Below are 20,481 nucleotides of genomic sequence, written 5' to 3'. Positions count from 1 at the left end.
GGGCCCACACTGTACTCTGTGAGAAATATACACGACCCCAGAGGGGTCACGCCTGCATCAAGCTCATGGCTGATGTGGTAGGGTCCAAATCTAACATCCCCTTCTGGTATTTTTGAATACCCTTTTTACTATCCTGAGGTGAATCCACAGATAATGTAAATTACATACTTCGGAAGTAAAAGAGTGTAACGTGTAACTATAAGGAACGAATAAAATTAACTTAAATAGGTATTAAAATAAATATTCAGAATCAACAAGAAGAAAAAAATAATTCACCGAATTTCTAAAATACCCCTATATCACTGGTCTAGGACAAAAAAACAAACAAAAAGAGGACATTTTTTTTTTTTGCGGTACGCAGGCCTCTCACGGTTGTGGCCTCTCCCGTTGTGGAGCATAGGCTCCAGACGCGCAGGCTCAGCGGCCATGGCTCACGGGCCCAGCCGCTTCGCGGCATGTGTGATCTTCCCGGAGAGGGGCACAAACCCGTGTCCCCTGCATCGGCAGGCGGACTCTCAACCACTGTGCCACCAGGGAAGCCCCAGACACACTCTTGTGTGGAGGCAGGAGAATGATCTTACAGAACACAGCACAAGGCAGAGCACAATTTGTAGAAAATGCAGAACTTAAATTGAGCTTTGCAAGAATAGCAGAGAAAGAGAAAGGAAGGTTTTCCAAACAACAGGAATGTTTTCATTAAAAGCATAGAGGTAGTGAGATAAAGGTCACTGAACTGATACTGGAGAGATCAGATATACCTTAAGGAGCAAGATCAAACAAAAACTAGTGAGAAACTCCCTATTTCCCTTCTTCTCCCCGCCCCCAACCCCCACAAAAATCTCAAAGTTCTGTTGATGGGAATAGTAAATTGACAAATTCATTGTGGGATATCAGAAACTTTACAGTGCAGAAAACACAGGAGGAAATTGTTACATACGTGCCTAATGGAAAACAAACCAAGGCCTGTCATTAGCTATTACTAAAAAAATTTCATAATGAAATTAGCCATTAAAAACAAAAAAGCCTTGAGTCTATGAAAGTTCAGTATTAACATGCTCATTACATATTGTGTAATGTGATGTGTGTTTATTACATATCCCATTGCAAAATTCTAAACAGATGTGTTTTAAAATAGGGAAAATAATGGATCAGCCTGTCTTAAAGGGCTTTAATTTCAGTATTTCTTAACTATCAAAAAATCATTGTGAAACACACACTATTTTGTTTCGTCTTCTTTTCTCACTGTTTCCTCTTTTCTGTCTTCTGCTTAGGAAAATTAGGAGGCAGGAAATAAAAATCACTTATTTTTCTCCATCCCCTATCAGGTTCTCATGAGAAAGACATGCAGCTCTTCTAATATCAAAATAAAGACAATATTCAACAACTGATTCAGTAGACTTTTATTGATCTTTCAACTTCAATAACATCTCCAAAAATAGTTTTCTTCTAATATTATGAAACAGATTTGAAAGGCAGGATTATTCACATTATAGACTTGGTAGATACTTGTACTTCATATAGATGAAAAATATCACTTCTACATTTTAAATGTTTACTTTGGATTTTATTATAAAAGAAAATATTATCATTGTATAATTATAAAAGTCATAAAAATTAGAACTGTACTGTTATTATACCAAGCTATCAAATACTGTATAAATGAACAATAAAATTCAATTTCTATTTATTTAAATGTAGTAAACATTGGAAGAGAACCTCCCTACAAAAAAAAAAAAGCTCTTAATATGAAAGTAACAAAAGAAAAGCCACAACACAAGAATCATCAACGCACAAAATTCTGATTAAAAAAACAACTGTTAACAAGTACTCTAAGACAAATGTAGAAGTCAATATATGCTAATTAAATTTTTAAAAATGTTCTTTAGACAATTCCATTTCCAACTATGTTTTCCTATTATCGACACTCAAATTACTTTTTGAAAAGTTAGAAAAGAACCAACTTTACATTAAAATTGCCAAATTTTGAAGTATGAACACTATTTTAAATTTTGGATGTCCTTAAACTCTTTAAGTTTACTTTCTAAAAAAATAACTGTTGGACTAAACCAAAAGACAGTTCACATAGTTCTACTGCATATGATAACAATGATGTGATCTACATAAATAAATTTAAAACATTAAATTATTTAATTTAAACATTTTTGAATTACAATGTTATATTAATGGCTTACACATCCAAAATCTGAGCACTTTAAAACAGGATTCACATGTTACACTGTTGAGCACATTTACAGAACTTATATACATGATACAATCCTTTAAAAACAGCAAGCTCTGGTGTCATACCTCTGTTTCGGAAACCATTTTCCTTTTTACAGAATTTTGAACCTGCTTTTGCAAAAGGTAAAAGTTATAAAGCTATTATATATATACATAAACTTTAGGTATATGGAAGAAATTTTTTTTTTAGATGGAGAAAAAGAAAGTAATTTTGAGTGGTAAAGAAATCTGCTTTATAAATACATGCGTTAGCACATAAAAAATTCTGTCCTACACATTTTATATGCTTGGCAAATATGAACAATGATATGCCACAGCTTTTTTAAACAACTTGAGAGATTTATGATTGACAACATCATTCACACAAGCATACTCACATATACAACACCCATTAGAATGATCGTGTGCCTCACTTCATATATCTAATATCATTAGAGAATATATAGCATCATCCTTTTATCATAAGGAAGTTTTTAGTTCATTGTCTTCTCAAAAGCGGCAATTTTAGAGTGAAATAGCATTCAAGTGAAAGTGAATTTCAGATGGTCAACATGAGGATGTATTACAGTCCTTGTAAACAGATGTCTATAAATAAATAAAATAGGTGGAGGAAAGAATATCCTGAGGTGGCCCTGCGGCCAGGGTACTCAGTAGCACTGAGCTCCATCCTGGAAACCAAGGCATCTGAAAAAGTGCAGGGCTGTTTATATGAATTTATTTTATAAATGGAATATGCACAGGTTTAATTCTTTTTCACCTTGAGGTAAATCAGTACATAGCAATTACTACTGCTCATCTATACCTGTTTAAGGCAATATTTAAAAAGCAATATATGTAGTAAATTACATTTTTCACTGTCTTTCAAAGAATGCTATCCATGATTATTTTTCAAAAATAGTGGAAAAATATCATAACCACATAAACAAGCTATTAAACATGAGTTACCTTTGCTTTTCAATGAAGTAGTCAATCAGATCATTTTGTAAGTCAAGTAGTCAAAAGAAAGCAGAAACTATTAACAATTAGAAACATAGTAAAAACACTGAGTGCAAAGCATTTTGCACGTCATGGTTTTTCTGGCACTGGACAACCAGTATTCATAAATAAAATCACATAAACACTATGATCCCAGGTAGATTTCAGTTCAAATTTTAAAATTACTTCCTGTAAAAAAGCACATTTGTTAACCCTGTGACATCCAGACACTAGGGAATGGTGTAAGGAAATCCTCTTGTTCAGGTTCATCAGGGGAGATACAAAATCATAGCAGCAAATACTGGGGGTCTTTGGAAATGATTCTGCTGCTATGAATGAAAAGGAATCACTTCAGTGGAAGCTCATAAACAGTAACAAGCACCGTGGGTAATACTCTCTCATCAAGTGCTGACAGCATCTCTCTTCTTTAGGCAGTACCAAATGGCGCCAGCTACATTTTCGAAAGAAAATCAGCTACATTTCCAACCTCCCATATGAGGCAGAAGTTGAATCCATTATTTTAACTAGAATCGGATCACATGGTCTTAGATGTGGAAATTTTATTAGTTAAGTAGTTTAGAATGGATTGCTAGAATTGCTAAAATATCAGCTTTGGGCATTGCTCATAATCTTCTATAAGATCAATTCTTCATACTTTTGTACTTTAATTAAAAATGATTAAAGGAAGCATCAGAATTCCATTAAAATTTTCATCCTAACATTCATGTTATTATTTTCGATATTTCAGTGGCTTCTCAATACTCATTTGGTGTTTAGAAATCATCCTCTTGCCAAATCAGTTTCACAACCCCATTCATCCAGTCCTACAGGCTTAACAAGAACAACATTTATTTATTTCATATGGAGGTAAAAGTATATAAAAGATGACTAAAAAGATTTGCTAGAAGTTAAAAAGACAGCTTAGAAAAGCAAAATCTAAATAAAACATACAAACACAAACTAGGAAGAATGTCATCAATCTGAGCTATACATAATAGGTCTAAATTTCTTTTAAAATACAAATATGGCAGTGCTTTATATCAAAGATGTAAAATCTATCAACTGCTCTCAGATAATAAACCATAAATGCAAGTGAGCACCAACTATTTATATTAACAATTTACTCTATATTTTTTTACCTTTTCAAATGTTTATATAATATTTAAGCATCATATCAATTAAAATAAATAAAATATTTAAAAATGAAATCTATTAAATATTACCTATACAACAGAAAGAACAACGTAAACGGAAAATGAAAGGTAATTCGTAATAAAGTAATACTGATCTTAAACCCACTTAAGAGAATTCTGACTCCTGATTATTTAATCATACTACTTATAATAGAAAAATAATCAAGAACTTGAACCTGATACAAACTAAACCACATTTTAAGTAAAGGACAGCAAAGGCAGAGAATAGAGTGGGCATTTGGGGCTCTAATAGAGTACTAGGATTCAGAAAAAAATTTCTACAAAGGCAACAAAATTTAACTATCGTAAATTGGTATTTTATAACTTTTAAAATTCATAAACTAATGAGTGGTATGGGAGTTAAATTATAAAATCACCTGCAATTATACTTGTTTATTAGAATGGAGGCCTAGATGCGGAGGTTTTAAAATTTAAAATAAATTTCAAAAACATAAAGGTCAAAATTATAGTTCTTATCTAGAAAGTTTCCACTGTTCTACCTTTATAGCGAAAAAGTTCCCATCACCTGTGAAACGTGATGGACATGCATGTAATGCAACACACACACAGCAGCCAGGATATGGCCCCATCTGTGCCCCAGCACTGGCAGAGATGCCCTGTTCTTCCCACAAAGCATTAGCAGAAAGGAAGTAATATGGGAACATTTCTAGCAACTCAATGAAAAAATTTAAATACGTATCACTTAAGGTTGGTATGGACTGCCACTGATGAACAAACAGATTTAAAGAAAAGTAGACTGAATGCATTTCCCCACATTTTTCTATTGCAGAACAGAAAAAAATTTTCCAACAGAAAAATAAATATTTGACTAGTAAGAATCATGTACCTCACTTCTAAGAGACCATTTCATTATATACACAGTCTCCATGGTGCTCCTAACAAACTTCAGACACTACTTCAAAAAACCCCATAGTCATGCATAAATGGCATGACATACAATATTGTTATATATAGTGACATGAAATATTATATATACATACATATATATGTATATATATCTATAAATAATTCCTCTTGGTTCAATTCTATAATGAAGTTTCAGCATCCATGTATTTCTTTGTTGGTTCATCTTCAAAACTTATTTTCACACTTACAGGTTTTTCAGGGCTATTTAAAACAAAGAATGAGAATAAATAATTTTGAAATGGCTAAATATTACATTCAAACACGGCCAACAGTAAATATCCATAAGAGCCTTTTGAGACAACTATTAATACTATAAACATACAACTTGCTATTTCTATCTTACTGCTTTCTTTTCATATCAGTAAACTTAACTGGAAAGGCAAATATTAAAAGTCTTAGTTTTTTAAAGATATTTTTGCCACTAAATTTCACATTTTTCTTACAACTGAAGAGGAGCTCCTTAAAATTGGTCAGTGTAAGATGACTGTGCTTGACAACAGTTTTACTTTATATATGAACAGTTGTAGCATCTGACTTTTATTTTACTGACAAATTCATTAAAAATTAATCTTTGTCAATATAAATAAGCATCGAATAATTTCCTGCAAAATGTAACAAATCTTATCTTCCCAAATTTGGTTCATAAATACAAGATCAAAATACAATTCTACATTTTCAAGTTAATATCAAATACAATGATTCCATGTATATGGATTTAACTGATTAACTGATTTGATTTAATTGTAACATGAATATCTGGGCTTTGAAAATTTTGCAAAAGATAGAAACACACTATGGTTTGCTGCCTTCTCCAGACAAAACTGAAGGAAGATAACCCAAACATTTTTCTGTTCAACAATGTAACAAAACATTCCCTTTCTTCCCATGTGATTTTGAACTGAGGGGCAACCTGAATGAAAGGCAGAAGTATAAAAGACAAAATAATACTACTGTAAGGTCCTTCTATTTATCCTAACTATACTAACATTCTGGGCCAGGGGTGCTGACAAGGTGCGAAAAGTTACTAAGAGTAAAAAGAGTATCTAGTGAAATTCTGGCTGCATGAAATAATCCAAAATGACAAAAAGTTTAACTTAAAAACTTTTGAGATCAAAGATAGAAGTGAAGTAAACAGTCTACATTAGAGAATTAAAACTCAAAGAAATGATGAGAGAAAAGCCAAAAGAGTTGATAACTGAGATTAAGTAGGAGCAAGGTTCTAAAAGCAGGTAGGGAAAGATATCTTGGGAGAAAAACCTAATCAATCATTATCAAAAGACAGTTGCCAGAAAGACAATAACGATTGCTTGCCTGGAAAAGTTTTAATTTTTGACACCCAAGCGGAATATACTGACACCCAACACAGCATCTGGCACAAAGTGTACACCAAAAAAAAAAATTGTTGACTATGAATGACTGAGTACTCTACAGGATAATACTTAATTTCTCCAGAGACCTAAGGGATCAACATACTAATGATTATCAAGCCAGAATTCCTGAGGTTTAGGTCTTGAAGTGAGTGGGAAAGAAAGAAAAAAGGGTTATTACATAACAAGAAATATAAGCAAGGGGTTATGAAACAGTTGTGTAATACATGGTCCATTATAAAACTGAATGGCCTTTACTCCCATGGATTAAATTTCTTACAAATATCTTCTAGGAAAATGTTTACCTCGCCAGAAGAAATAGTAGGCTGAAACAAAGCAAAACAAAAGAAAGCCTTTTTTTTTTGGACCATCAGAAAGCATGATTGAGGTAGTATTCTATTTTAGTATTCAATCCCTAGTAATTATCTTTCTTTATATGGCTTCTGATCTTTTATATATTTATTCCTTATGTATATATTCATTTTTATTACAAAACAATTCTTTTTTGAAATAGGCAACTATAAATTTAAAAAATAACAAAACAATCAGCACCTATATCTGCTTCCAGTATACATGAAATGATGGATAGATGAAAGGAAGAAGGAAGAATAAGAGGAAGAAAAAAAGGTTGGTTTTGTTAAGTTAAGACAATGGTTTTCCTGAATAGCTATCCATAAGTAAACTGAAAGTTGGCTATAGTTAGAAAATGCATAAATCATTACAGCTACCTCGTGTTAGATCTGGTTACTTTGGCATTCTCAGTATTCATGGACAGTGCCTTCCACTGTGCAGTTTTGGCCATTTCATCTGATATGTTAACAACTGAGGGATCAACACTGAAGAACAAATACACTTTCTGGTTAGTATTCAGTACTTGCAAAAGCATTAATATTGTCATTCCTATTATCTATATCATATTTGCTTTCATCAACTTAAAATTGAGAAAATTCTTTGTCATGCACTTAAACCAAGATCTAGCAAGATAGCAGTATTTTGGAGTTCTATTATAAAGGTCTAAAGGGGAATTGCATCTTTCTTTATAATCAAAACTAGCAATGAGACTAATTAAATTGGCAATGATGCCCAAAGGTGATTATCTTGGCTATAAGTATACTATTGAAATAACATAAAGGAATATATTAATGTGCTTATAAATATAAAAAGTGATACAGCCTTAAGTCAGTTAGAAAACTTTTATAATCTGCGCACATTTCAATTGCAGCAAACAATTATCCAAAGTATGTAAAGAAAAATTACAATTAGGATTTAAAAAATTTTTTTTCTTTTTTTTGTGGTACGTGGGCCTCTCACTGTTGTGGCCTCTCCAGTTGCGGAGCACAGGCTCCGGACGCGCAGGCTCAGTGGCCATGGCTCACGGGCCCAGCCACTCCGCGGTATGTGGGATTTTCCCGGACCGGGGCACGAACCTGTGTCCCCTGCATCGGCAGGCGGACTCTCAACCACTGCGCCACCAGGGGAGCCCTTTTTCATAGCTTTTAAAAATCATTAAAAAGAATTCTGGGAAATGGGACACTTTAAAATTAGAAATTAAAATACTTCAACAGATAACACACAAAAAAGGTTTATAAGTACTGCTTTTAGCTGGTATTACCATATCAGTAATATTTTTAGTATGAAGGTGTTACTATATAAAATTTATCAAAATCCAAATACTGTCCTTTCATTATAAGAAACAAATGTAACCATTCCATGTCTCTGTGAAATATTGCAAAAATTACCTCAAGACCCCAAATCCAATAATGAAGATATCCATAATAATTTTGGGTTCAAGGTTGTCAGTTTGGACGTGAAAGTACTAGGAAGTTAACAGGAATATATTTGCTAGTCCTTTTTCTTCACCAAAAGGAAAACATTTCATGCAAACAAGCGACAAATACAAATGTCAAATGAGATGTTAAATTAACAATGTGCTGGTAGCCAGGTTATAAATGACTAAAGAGCAGTCATCTGTTCCCACTTTAAATCTGCACGTCGTTTATGATGTAAGACTGCAGTAAAGAGTGAAGCGGCCACTGGAGACTCTCTAGGAATGGCTGCTTCACCAAGTGAAGTTTTTAAAAGTGCACAAATTTGGACACCCAAATTCACCATGGCAGAGCCATCCAACTTGAAACCCTGTCTACCCCAAGAAAACGTTTTTTTGCTCAGTTGCCAACTTCAAATAACTGAAGAGAGAAGTTCTTGAAGCACTTTCTAGCTTCTAAATGATCTTCTCTAAGAACTTTTCCGTTAGTAGAAATTGAGACCTTTTTTGAAGAAAGTATACATTTTGTTTTTCCCCAAAATAAAACTAGATGGGAAAAATTTTGTCTACATTAAATAAATTATTTTCATATTTTATAGGACTTTATGGTTTCCAGATGCTTTCATATGTTATCTCACTCTATTTTCATGGCAAGTAATCCAAAGCTACTTAAGATTTAAAATTCTGGCAAATAAACAGGTCAGCCAGTTCCTGGCATTCTGGATGTTCAAGTTTTAATCCAAATGACATTAATCATGGTTCACGTCATCATTTAAAAGACAAAAGTAAATATACATATACTCATTCTTTTTGTTAAATATTTGACAGTGTAAGCATGGACTCCATTTAAATTTGTCAAGATCCATGTGTAATCACAGTGAGAAAGAGATAATGCAGGACCTGCAGAAATTAAGTGGCAAACAATCTCAGCAAACTGGTGAGTCACCAGTAACTATCATGGCAGTTCCTATACTCTTTTTAGCAACAAAGTCAATATATTAATTCATTTAACAAACATTTACAGAATCTAGAGAAGCAGAGCACTCTATTTGGATATATCAAAATGTCTATACCTGGCATTTAATTTTAGGTTATATACAAATTTGAGGGAAAATCATGAAAGGTGACAAAGAATAATACCAATGATACAAGTTAATACCAATGACAAAAGAGAAAAATTACTTGTGAATTCATTTATCAAAACTAATCAACATGTACAAGTCCAAATGTGCCCTTATAAAAACTATAAACATAAGTTAAAAATGAAAAAAGGTTGAAGCAAGATAATTAAATATCAACAAACATTTTCCATTAACTGGTCAAGGAAGGAACCTATATATATTCTAAAACTGATTTTTCTTCTTTAAATGGCCAGTCATAAATAGAATAAATGTGTAGAAGAATCAGGTGTACATAAATAATAGAGGTTTTTAATCTACAAAAAAGCTTACATTTCCCAACCTCTGTATTTAGTTCTTAGATTCAAATATAAATCGCCAAAATCATACATGATAAACTATATATGAAACTTAATTTTTCCCTAGTATGAGCCCTCACTGCCAATGCTCAAATCACACCTTTGGAAACCGCAGGAGAGTTCTAGGGCCTCTAAACATAGTCACATTGTCACAGGTTATCAAAAAATGGATTACAAATGTTTATTTTCCAACATACACCAACCCCAGTCATAATGAAAGGCAGAAATAAAAAGCTGTACTACTGAGAGAATGGGAATATTCTAAGACTGATTTTAAACTTCACTGAAACAGAAGGAGTGATGAACGACAAGACAATCTCTGCTTGGCATGGATGCCAAGGTCTCCTTCACTCCTTCCTACAAGTGAGAAGGGGGATGAGCCAGTGACTTTCTTTTCCACCTACAGGAAGCCCTCCTTTAGTCCACATGTCAGATGCAGTGTTTGTCATCTTTTAAAAAACAGGTAACACGACTTTAAAGAAACATTGCATGGCTTATTCATGCATCTGACATGTAAATGAAGCACATTTTAAAGGATGAAGCTGCATCTCACCTGTATTTTAGCGCCTTAACTGGAATCTGCAAGAGGCTTCCCCCTTCAAATGGAAGATGCACAGCATCTTCACCAGCTTGAAGCATTCTCTCAGCTTCCTTTAAAGCACATACATGAAGAGATTACTTTTCCCAGAATATTTCCAGGAGGACCAATTAATATATTAATATCTTAAAGAATCAGAAAACCAAACTACATTATTTAATCTGACATGACTGAAAATTTTACCATGAACACATACTTGTAGCACAAGCTGAAAACCACTTGTAAAGATTAATTTTAAGAGGTTGTAACTTTCACCTCTGTAAGTTAGTCACTGATACTGTTTAAATATCAATTTAGCTACATAAAATTTATTATCACCTATGACATAGGCATACAATGAGTGACAAAATTTTGTGAAACCTCATAACTCTCATTGTAATATAAGCAAAAGCTCACTTGGATAAGGCAGGGTTTCTCAATCTCAGCATTACTGACATTTAGAGCCAAACAATTGTCTGGGAGGCAGTCCTGTGTATGCAGGATGTTCAGCAGGCCACTAGATGCCAGTAGCAGCCCCTTTTTGACCATCAGAAAGTCACCCCAGGTTGAGAACACCTTAGCTATGAAACACCCAAAATCATGACACAATTATAATGGGGAGCGGTGGTCAGTAAAGACAGAAAGAACATTCTCTCCTCTGTCTTACTGATAGAAATCCCACTACTTGCGGGTGGCGATGCACCCAGTTTTAACAAAAATACTAAAAGATAAAAAAATAAAACCTAAACTAAATTTCCCAGCACTCCTTGCAACTCAGTGTGGTGCCACTGGAAATTCCTGGATGCCATTTCTGGAGGGCAGGGTGGAGATATCCACGGTCTACCTCCTGCTGTCTCTGATGCTGACATGATAGCTCAAACTCAGCAGCCCTTCTGACCTATCAGGGGATTCTGAGGATGAAAAGTCTATGCCGAGCTGGGAGAAAAGCAGCAGAGTTCCTGATAACTTTGTGGAGCCATCACACCAGATCACTTACTTTCAAGATTCCTTTTATAGGAGAAAATAAGCTCTTGTGTTTAAGCCAGCTTTACTTTTGTTTTGTGATATGCAAATAACCTTATTCTCCCTGATACAGGAATAAGCAAGCAATTTTACCTAAGTATTTTATAAATAGATTATACCCTATTTGAAAAAGCATCAAGTTCATAAACATTTACATACATATATAGCTTTGAAGGAAACAAAGCTCATAAAAATTCTGGAGACTCAATTCAAATGTTTTAATTAGTGTCCTAATTAAAAAGTCAAAATTTTTGTTGAAAAGTAAATACACAACCAGTAATTTTGCCATAAATCAGCACTGAAAAATCAATCGAAACCATGAAAAAATGCCAGCAAGCCCTAAACGCATTTGTCTGCAAAACTTTAATAAATGCTTTTCCATAAATACTATGCAATATAAGTTATAAATTATGCTGATTTCCCTCAAAAATTAGAAAAAAACCCCCAGCAATTCTGAGATCTATTTAAATAGGACCACAACTTTAAAAAATGTATATCTTCTTATCTTTGATTTTCAAACAATATTCTGAATGGGAAAATTAAGTGAGGCACTAAAATCAACAAAATCACCTATGCTACATACTCAAGTGTTTTATTTGTCCTTCTTACTAGGTTATAGTATTGAGCTGGTTATTTAAAAAAAATCAAATTCAGAAAAGAGTATTTATGTAAATCTCAGTATACAAATCAACTAAGGGTACATAATATTGAATATAAAAACTAAAGTTTTACTATACTTTCTGTAAAAAGATATTTACTTAAAGTCCTTTTTGTCCTTACACTGGGTTGGCCAAAAAGTTCATTTCCATAAGATGTTATGGAAAAACCCAAACAAACTTTTTGGCCAACCCAATATATGCCAGATTATTAAAATGCTGTTAAAATTAAAATGTATGCTAAAATGTACTTATGTACATTTAACATAAATGTACATAAAGGCAAGGGATAAAGGCAAGTTGGTAAAATGGGTAAGAGCCTGTGTTTAGGACAAACTACCTACTAACCTCTCTCTCTCTCTCTCTGTTTCCTCATTTGTAAAGTGGGGATAATAAAAGTACCTACACTTTAATAATAAGGTTCTTAGGAGGACGAAAGGAGTTGATTCCATCAAAGTGACTATAATAGTGCTTGCTACTTGGTACAAAATATTAAACAATAAGTGAATAGTGTATATTTAAAATTCTTTTTTTACCTCTTTCTCTTTTTTCTTTTTGTCGTCTTCTTTCTTTTTCTTACTTTCTGGCATGAGATCATCAAGCCAACTAAGCTCTCTCTTTGTGAAACACAGATCCATGAGTTTGCGTACAAAGACTAACGCAAGAACCTTTAAAAAGTGATGGAGAGAATATTAAGTAACATCTAAAAATATGCAAATTATATCACTTGGAGAAAAAGTATTTATTAAATCGTAAATTGAAAAGTACTTCACATATTTTATTTTAAAATGACTTCATACACCATCTTATTTCAAAGAAACTGAGTCACCTATTTATCTTTTTCAACTTTCTGCTCAAAGACATAAAGGAAATGACATTTTTAGCCTTTTCCTATATAAATCCCTTGAACTGCATAAAACTATAAAGCAGATTAAGCATGATGAGTGTCTTCACAAACATGATTATTAATTTTTATGATTACTTTACATTATGTACATTATTTAAGTAAATATAATTTTAAAAAATCTCTTCAGCAATGCATTAGAGAACCCTTTTTCCAGCATTAGGTTTTAATTTTCAAATTATATTAGTGAAAAAGACACATTATTCTTTAATTTGCTTTCCTTTAACTGCTGCTAAGGTTGAAGATGTTTTCAAATGTTCACTGGACATTTGGATTTCCTCTTCTGTTTTTGTTTTTTTTTTTACTTTATTTTAAAAAATTCTTATTTTATATTGGAGTATAGTTGATTCACAATGTTGTGTTAGTTTCAGGTGTACAGCAAAGTGATGCAGTTATACATATACATGTATCTATATTCTTTTTCAGATTCTTCTCCCATAGAGGTTATTACAGAATACTGAGTAGAGTTCCCTGTGCTATACAATAGGTCCTTGTGGATTACCTTTTATATGTACAATAGTAGTGTGTATATGTTAATCCCAAACTCCTAATATGTCCCTTCCCACCACCTTTCCCCTTTGGTAACTGTATGTTTGTTGTCTATGTCTGTGAGTCTGTTTCTGTTTTGTAAAGAAGTTTCTTTGTATCGTTTTTTTTTAGATTCCATATATAAGTGATATCATATGATATTTGACTTTCTCTATCTGACTTACTTCACTTAGTATGATAATCTCTAGGTCCAACCATGTTGCTACAAATGGCATTATTTCATTCTTTTTTATGGCTGAGTGACATTCCATTGTATATATAAATACCACACCATCTTTACCCATTCATTTGTTGATGGACATTTAGGTTGCTTCCATGTCTTGGCTATTATATAATGCTGCAATAAATACTGGGGTGCATGTATTTTTCGGTTTTCTCTGGATACATGCCCAGGGGTGGGACTGCTGGATCATACGGTAGCAGCTCTATTTTTAGTTTTCGGAGGAACCTCCATACTATTCTCCATAGTGGCTGAACCAATTTACATTCCCACAAACACTGAGGAGGGTTTCAATTGACTTCTGTTCATGAATTCCTAAAAGTTCTGTGTAGTTTGGACAGAAACACTTTATCTGTCTTACATGTTACAAATATTTTCTCCCAGTTCACTATCTGATTTTAATAAGGACATACAAAACAATTATCATGTAGTCAAATATATCATCTTTCTTTTACTATTGGATTTCTCTACCTTCTTTGAAAAATTACCTTCAATCACTGGATTATACAAATAATCTTCAAGATTTTCTACTACAATTCATTTTAACATTTAAATCCTGAATTGATTTATTATTTCTTTCTGAATATGATAAGATAGCAACTTCATTTAGCTCCCAGTATTCAGTCAAATCTTCTAATACTATATACTAAATTTTCCCATTTAAATGAATTACCGCCTTTAATGAAATAATCCGCTTATGTTATTCAGGTGGTAAATTCTCATATATCCTTACAAATTTCTGGACTCATTAGTCTGTTTTTCTGATCTATTTGTCAATTCCTATGCCAATTTCATACTGTATTAGCTATGCTGACTTGACAGCAATTTGTAAATATTCAGTTATCAAAACACTATGGTGGGCTTCCCTGGTGGCGCAGTGGTTGAGAATCTGTCTGCCAATGCAGGGGACACGGGTTTGAGCCCTGGTCTGGGAAGGTCCCACATGCCGCGGAGCAGCTAGGCCCGTGAGCCACAACTACTGAGCCTGCGCGTCTGGAGCCTGTGCTCTGCAACAAGAGAGGCTGCGATAGTGAGAGGCCCGAGCACTGCGATGAAGAGTGGCTCCCACTTGCCGCAACTAGAGAAAGCCCTCGCACAGAAATGAAGACCCAACACAGCCATAAATAAATAAACAAACAAATAAATAAAAATAAAGGAATTCCCTTTAAAAAAAAAAACAAAACACCATGGTATTAGCACAGGAACAGTCAAGCCCCTCACCCCCGCACCCAGCCAGGAATTCTGAATTATAATTATCTTTGTTCTGTTATTCTCTGGTATTTATTATATCTTTATCTTTTCATTAATATACAATTTACATATAGTAAATAAAAAAATATCAGGTGTAGAGTTTAATGCTTTTGAAAAATACATGTACTCTTGTCAAGCAACCCCAGTAAGATACAGAATATTTCTACCATCCATGTTGTTGTGGCTCTGGTATCTATTTTTCTCTATAAACTTTAAAATTACCCAGTTCACACTGATACCAACCCCCGCCCCCCACACAAACACACATGCAATAAAACTAGTAGGCTTCATACTTGGAAGTGACATTTTTATAATACTAAGTATGCAAAACAAAGAACATGGTATATATTTTTGAATATTTTTTAGTGACTTTTCACTATTCATTTATAATTTAATTTATTTGTGATCAGGGAATATTAACTGTATAATTTTAAAAACTTTTTAATTTTTAAAGATTTTCTTTTTGGCCATGTACATAAACCAACTTTTGCATAATATTTACAAAAGGATGCATATTCCCTATTTGCAAAATGCAATTTTGAAATGTGATAATTTAATGATTAAATTATGAATAATTATTAAAGTATATGATAATGTAATGAATTATTAATATCATCTATAATCTTTATTACTTTTTGACTTCTAGATCTATTAATTTCTGAAAAAGGTGTACTGAAATAGCCTATTAAAGAACCATGTTGCTCTGGTTGCTCTGCTTTTTAAGTTAGGCTATCATATTTGCTTCATAAATGTCCTAAACTCTGAAATTGTTTAAAAATACGGAACAGTGTTCTATACCCAAGGACTAAAAATCAAAAACAAACCAAAATTAGAAAATGACAAGCAAATTCAATTTTGAAAACTATTGGTTTCATAGCTAGAAAGGGCTAATTCACATTTCAAAACACCTAAGGTGATTAAAATCCTTTTCTCAAAGTCAATTATAAATATAAGTAAGATAAGTACTATCAAAACACACAAAAATGTTATTAATTAGTGATAAAGTCTGAAAAGAAAAAAAAAAAAAACTTACCATCATGGGAAAAACTACTGCAGCAGCCGAAGCTTTTATCACCCACAAGAGGATCAGACAGGTGAGCTGGACGACTGTGAAGACGTGGACCTTCCAGAGGGGCACGTAGCGGAGGTAAATCAGGTCGGGCTGGTGCTTAGCGGGCATTCCAAATAATTTTATACGGTCAAAAAACTGGATATCGAATGGAAAGCAAAACAAGAAAAAGTTTTCAACAAAAATATCATTTCTGTTACTTAGGAAAAGAAATTGTATTCTGCTTTAGGGTTTTGTGATTTAAACTCTGACTTCCCTGATATGCCGTGATAACACAGGAGAATGTTTCAGTTTACAACATCTTGATCCAAGGAGAAAAAAAAAAAAATCAAGGCAACCACTTAAACAAATGTAATTCATTAATCAGAAAACTCAAGTCAAAATGTTTTAAATTGGGGAATTAAAATATTTTGATAAATTTATCTGCTATAATCAAGTATACAAGTCATTTAATCTCTCTGACCTTGTTTTCTAATATGTAAAATAAAAGAGTAACAATCTCCCAAGGTACTTTCTAAGTCTAACATTACCAATTTTATGAAAATAACCTGAGGTAACAATTACTAATTTTTCACCCACTGAAAAGGAAACTATGAGCCAATTCCTTGGTCCTTTTGAGCTTTAATTTCCTCATTTATAAACCGGGAATAAGATCAGCCCTACATAACTCACAAAATTGTTGTAAAACAATCAGCTGAGTTAATGAGATCATCTCTTGACCACTGGAGAGTAGATACTGGACTGTGTTGAAAAAAAAAATGCTGGTGCATCTGAGATACCCGGCAGCCGGCAGCTGGGGACCACACGCTGCTCACGGCCGGGACTGGGTGAGTGGTGCCAACCCTGCCTGAGCAGCTACACGTTCTACAGTAAGGCTGAATTCACACAAATCCTAATTCATTCTATCAGCTTGTTTCCCAAGAAATACTATAAATAAGACAAAACAGAGTAGTGAAAACACTAGATTCTAGCCTTGGCTCCATTGCTTACTTAGTTAAAAACCTTCAGTAAGTTTATTTCTGTTTCATGATTTACAAAATTAGTATTTCTTCCTTTCATATCCCAAAGTTGTTTTGAGGATCACAGAAAATCATCTGTATACTAGGCTCTATAAACTGTACTGCACCGTACAAATGGCAGGTATTACCATGGTTATAGAAGACTAATATCTACATTTTCTTTTTAAGCAACTGAAATTACTGTTCTAACATGTCAGAAATAGCCCCTTTTCCCCCATTCCAATCCTTTTGATCCTCCCTCTTACTATACTAGTCTTCATTGATAGTTACCTTTCATTAGCTTCAATTAAAAACAGGTAAGGACATAACAGTTCATGATCTCACTCTCAGGGGGAAAAAAATGTTCAGTAAGCAATAATTACTTGGAAAATGTGGATTTGAAGTCACTAGTTAACCTGCCCCCAAAATATCAGAGAATAAATCACTACCATCAGAAAAACAATCATTGCAAATATAAAATGTTTAAGTTTTTTTTACAAAGTTATTAAATGCTTAAGACTTGCCTGGATTCCTTTTAATGAGGAAACTCCCATATAAAGGAAAACACCATACAGAACAGGCATTGGAATAAACTGTAAGTAAAATGACCACAATTAGAACCCATGTTACCAGAACAATTTCACATAAAAAATACATAAAAACATAGTCAGTGCCTATGAGATAGAGTTAAAAGATCTTTCAGTGATGAGACTTTTCTATAACAAAGAAAAATGCTAGTAAACAATAACCTCCTTGAAGAATCATTTACCATCTACATGTTCCCTCCTAAGAAGGGACTGTGTTCCGTGGTTAAGAGCAGAGGCACTACAATCAGACTACTTGGCCTAAAAACCCAGTTTACCTCTTCTTGAGCCTTAATCTCTCTGTTTTAGTTTCTGTAACAGATTGCCTTGAAGATTAAAAAACTTCAAATTCATAAAATATTGAGAAAAGCACATGGTACATATCAATCACTCAAAAAGTGTTAGCCATTATTATTACTATCACTACCCCTACAGTGACTGCTATACAATATCATTTACAATAAGTATAATAAATAAACACCATCCTGAAAAAGAATGTCCTTGTTACTTTGGCAGTTAAGGGGATCCCAAACTGCCTACCTAGTCCATGCCCAGGCATCCCACAGGAAAGCCAGCAACAGGCCCCATTCATTGATTCAAACACCACAATCAGCACTCACCCAAGGGAGAGACCTATAAGGAAAAAAGACCTAACAGCCAGAGGAGAATCACACTCATTCTCTAGTAAACAACCTCGTATGTCCTTAACTAAGGACCGTGGGAGAAAAGAAAACATATCAAAAATCTAATCAGTATCCTCAAGGAATCTCAAGAAAATATTTAATACATAAAGCAACTTCAGAATGCTACGAGAAATGAATAACCAGAAGGAAAAAAAAAAAACCTCCCAGAAATTAAAGATACAATTATCAAAATAATTTAAAAGAATTCTGTAACAACAATTTTGATAAGATTAAAGAGATCAATAAAATGATCAAGAAAATAGAGGAAATTTTAACAGTGAGAGAGAGTAGAGAAGAGGAATGGAACAACATATCTGGAAGGTCTAGTATCTGTCTAATTGAAAGTGAAGAAATATCTAAGAGAAAATAAAGAAAAGGAAATAAACAACTGAAGAACATTCCCACAGTTAAAGGCATAAGTTTCTAGAGTAAAATGACCCACAGAGAGAGAAGCAAGGTAAATTAAAAGTTTCTATTTACCTAAATATCCTAGTGAAATTTCCAAACTCTAAGAGTAAAAAGGACATTTTGGTAGCTTCTAGAAAGGAAAAAGATGCTTCTGAAGACACAAAGACCAAATAGATATCAGACCTCTTACTAGAACCACTGATCTCTAGGCAACAATAACTTTAAGACTCAAAGAAAAATAAATTTGAAACTTGAAATGAATATCCATCTATCAATCATAGAGGGTAATTTTGAAACATGCAAGAACTCTGAAAGTTTACTAATTATGGTACCAGACATGAAAAAATTACTCAAGGAATTCCTTTAGAGATACAAAGAAATACAAGAAAAAGTGGAACCTGTATATGTACTTTTTTTAAAGTAAGAGAAGTCAACAAATATTAAGAAAACTTCTCAGGCCTTGCGGCTTGGACTATTATTCTGAAACCGCAGGAGTTTGGGGAAATAAGGGTTATTTCTGCCTCCACGCAGGCTGATCACACCGCCTAGTCCTCAGCGAATATTTATTTCATCATAATACTGATTACGTGTTCCCAGAGGGCTTACATTGCTATAATTTAACTTACAGAAAAAGCACAGAGTGCAAATGTTGGTAACCTTTACAATAATAATAAAACTAAAAACACAGCCAACCAAAAACAACTGACGAAAGGGAGAATGGGATGTTTGGGGTAAATCCTCATGAAAGACATAAACTTAGGTCAGAGGCTCTCAAGTTTTTGGTCTCAGGACCCCTTTATACTCCTAAAAAGTACTGAGGACCCTCCCCCCAAATACTTTTACGTGGATTATATATATATATATATATATATATAGACAGAGAGAGAGAGAGAGAGAGAGAGAGCGAGAGGGAGAGATAGGTATAGATATATAAATAGGTATATAGGCATGTGGGAAATAGATATTCACCATATTAGAAATTAAAAGAAAAATTTTAAATAGTTTTTTAATTTTATTTTTGGCTGTGTTGGGTTGCTACACGCGGGCTTTCTCTAGTTGCAGAGGGCAGGGACTACTCTGTGTTGCAGTGCACAGGCTTCTCATTGCAGTGGCTTCTCTTGTTGCAGAGCACGGGCTCTAGGCACACGGGCTTCAGTAGCTGTGGCGTACGCAGACTCAGTAGCTGTGGCGCACGGGCTTAGTTACTCCACAGTATGTGGGATCTTCCCAGAACAGGGATCAAACCCGTGTCCTCTGCATTGGCAGGCAGATTCTTAACCACTGCGCGAGCAGGGATGTCCCAATAGTTATTTTTAAACTCATTTCGAAATAATAATAAACCTATTACAAGTTAATATAAAACATATTTTTACTGGAAAACTATAATTTCCAAAGAACATAAGATTAAGTGAGAAGGATAGCACTGTTCTGTATTTCTGTAAATCTCTTTAGTGGGTGGCTTAACGGAAGACGACTACACTCTCATATCTGCACCTGCATTAAATCTGCTACAATACATCGTTCTGGCCGAAGTCTATGAAGACAACCCGGCCTCAACACAGTCATATAAATGGGAAAGGGAGGCTCCTACAGACCCCGGACAGAGTGTCAGGG

At 33.8% G+C, this 20,481-nt stretch overlaps 1 protein-coding gene across 6 annotated transcripts in view; it reads right to left on the bottom strand.

Annotated features, from left to right (window-relative positions):
- Nucleotides 1–1,385: 1,385 nt before the first annotated feature.
- The window catches only part of SLC4A7 (solute carrier family 4 member 7), a 124,462-nt gene continuing 105,366 nt past the window's right edge, over nt 1,386–20,481 (bottom strand). For 5 of the 6 annotated variants that reach the window (XM_024752861.1, XM_024752856.1, XM_024752857.1 and 2 more), the window contains 6 exons: nt 17,717–17,785; nt 16,159–16,332; nt 12,738–12,869; nt 10,499–10,596; nt 7,432–7,539; nt 1,386–5,537 (listed from right to left, as the gene is read on the bottom strand). In XM_024752861.1, coding sequence (XP_024608629.1) covers nt 5,456–5,537; nt 7,432–7,539; nt 10,499–10,596; nt 12,738–12,869; nt 16,159–16,332; nt 17,717–17,785 — 663 coding nt within the window. In that variant the 3' untranslated portion in view covers nt 1,386–5,455. The remainder of the gene's footprint in view (nt 5,538–7,431; nt 7,540–10,498; nt 10,597–12,737; nt 12,870–16,158; nt 16,333–17,716; nt 17,786–20,481) is intronic. The other variant, XM_024752859.1, reaches the window with a different exon arrangement.

This window comes from Neophocaena asiaeorientalis, unplaced genomic scaffold (genome assembly GCF_003031525.2).
Source record: "Neophocaena asiaeorientalis asiaeorientalis breed wild unplaced genomic scaffold, Neophocaena_asiaeorientalis_V1.1 scaffold117, whole genome shotgun sequence".
Lineage (NCBI taxonomy): Eukaryota > Metazoa > Chordata > Mammalia > Artiodactyla > Phocoenidae > Neophocaena > Neophocaena asiaeorientalis.
The sequence above is the reverse complement of the archived record's forward strand: the minus strand, read 5'-3'. Positions and strand labels throughout refer to the sequence as shown.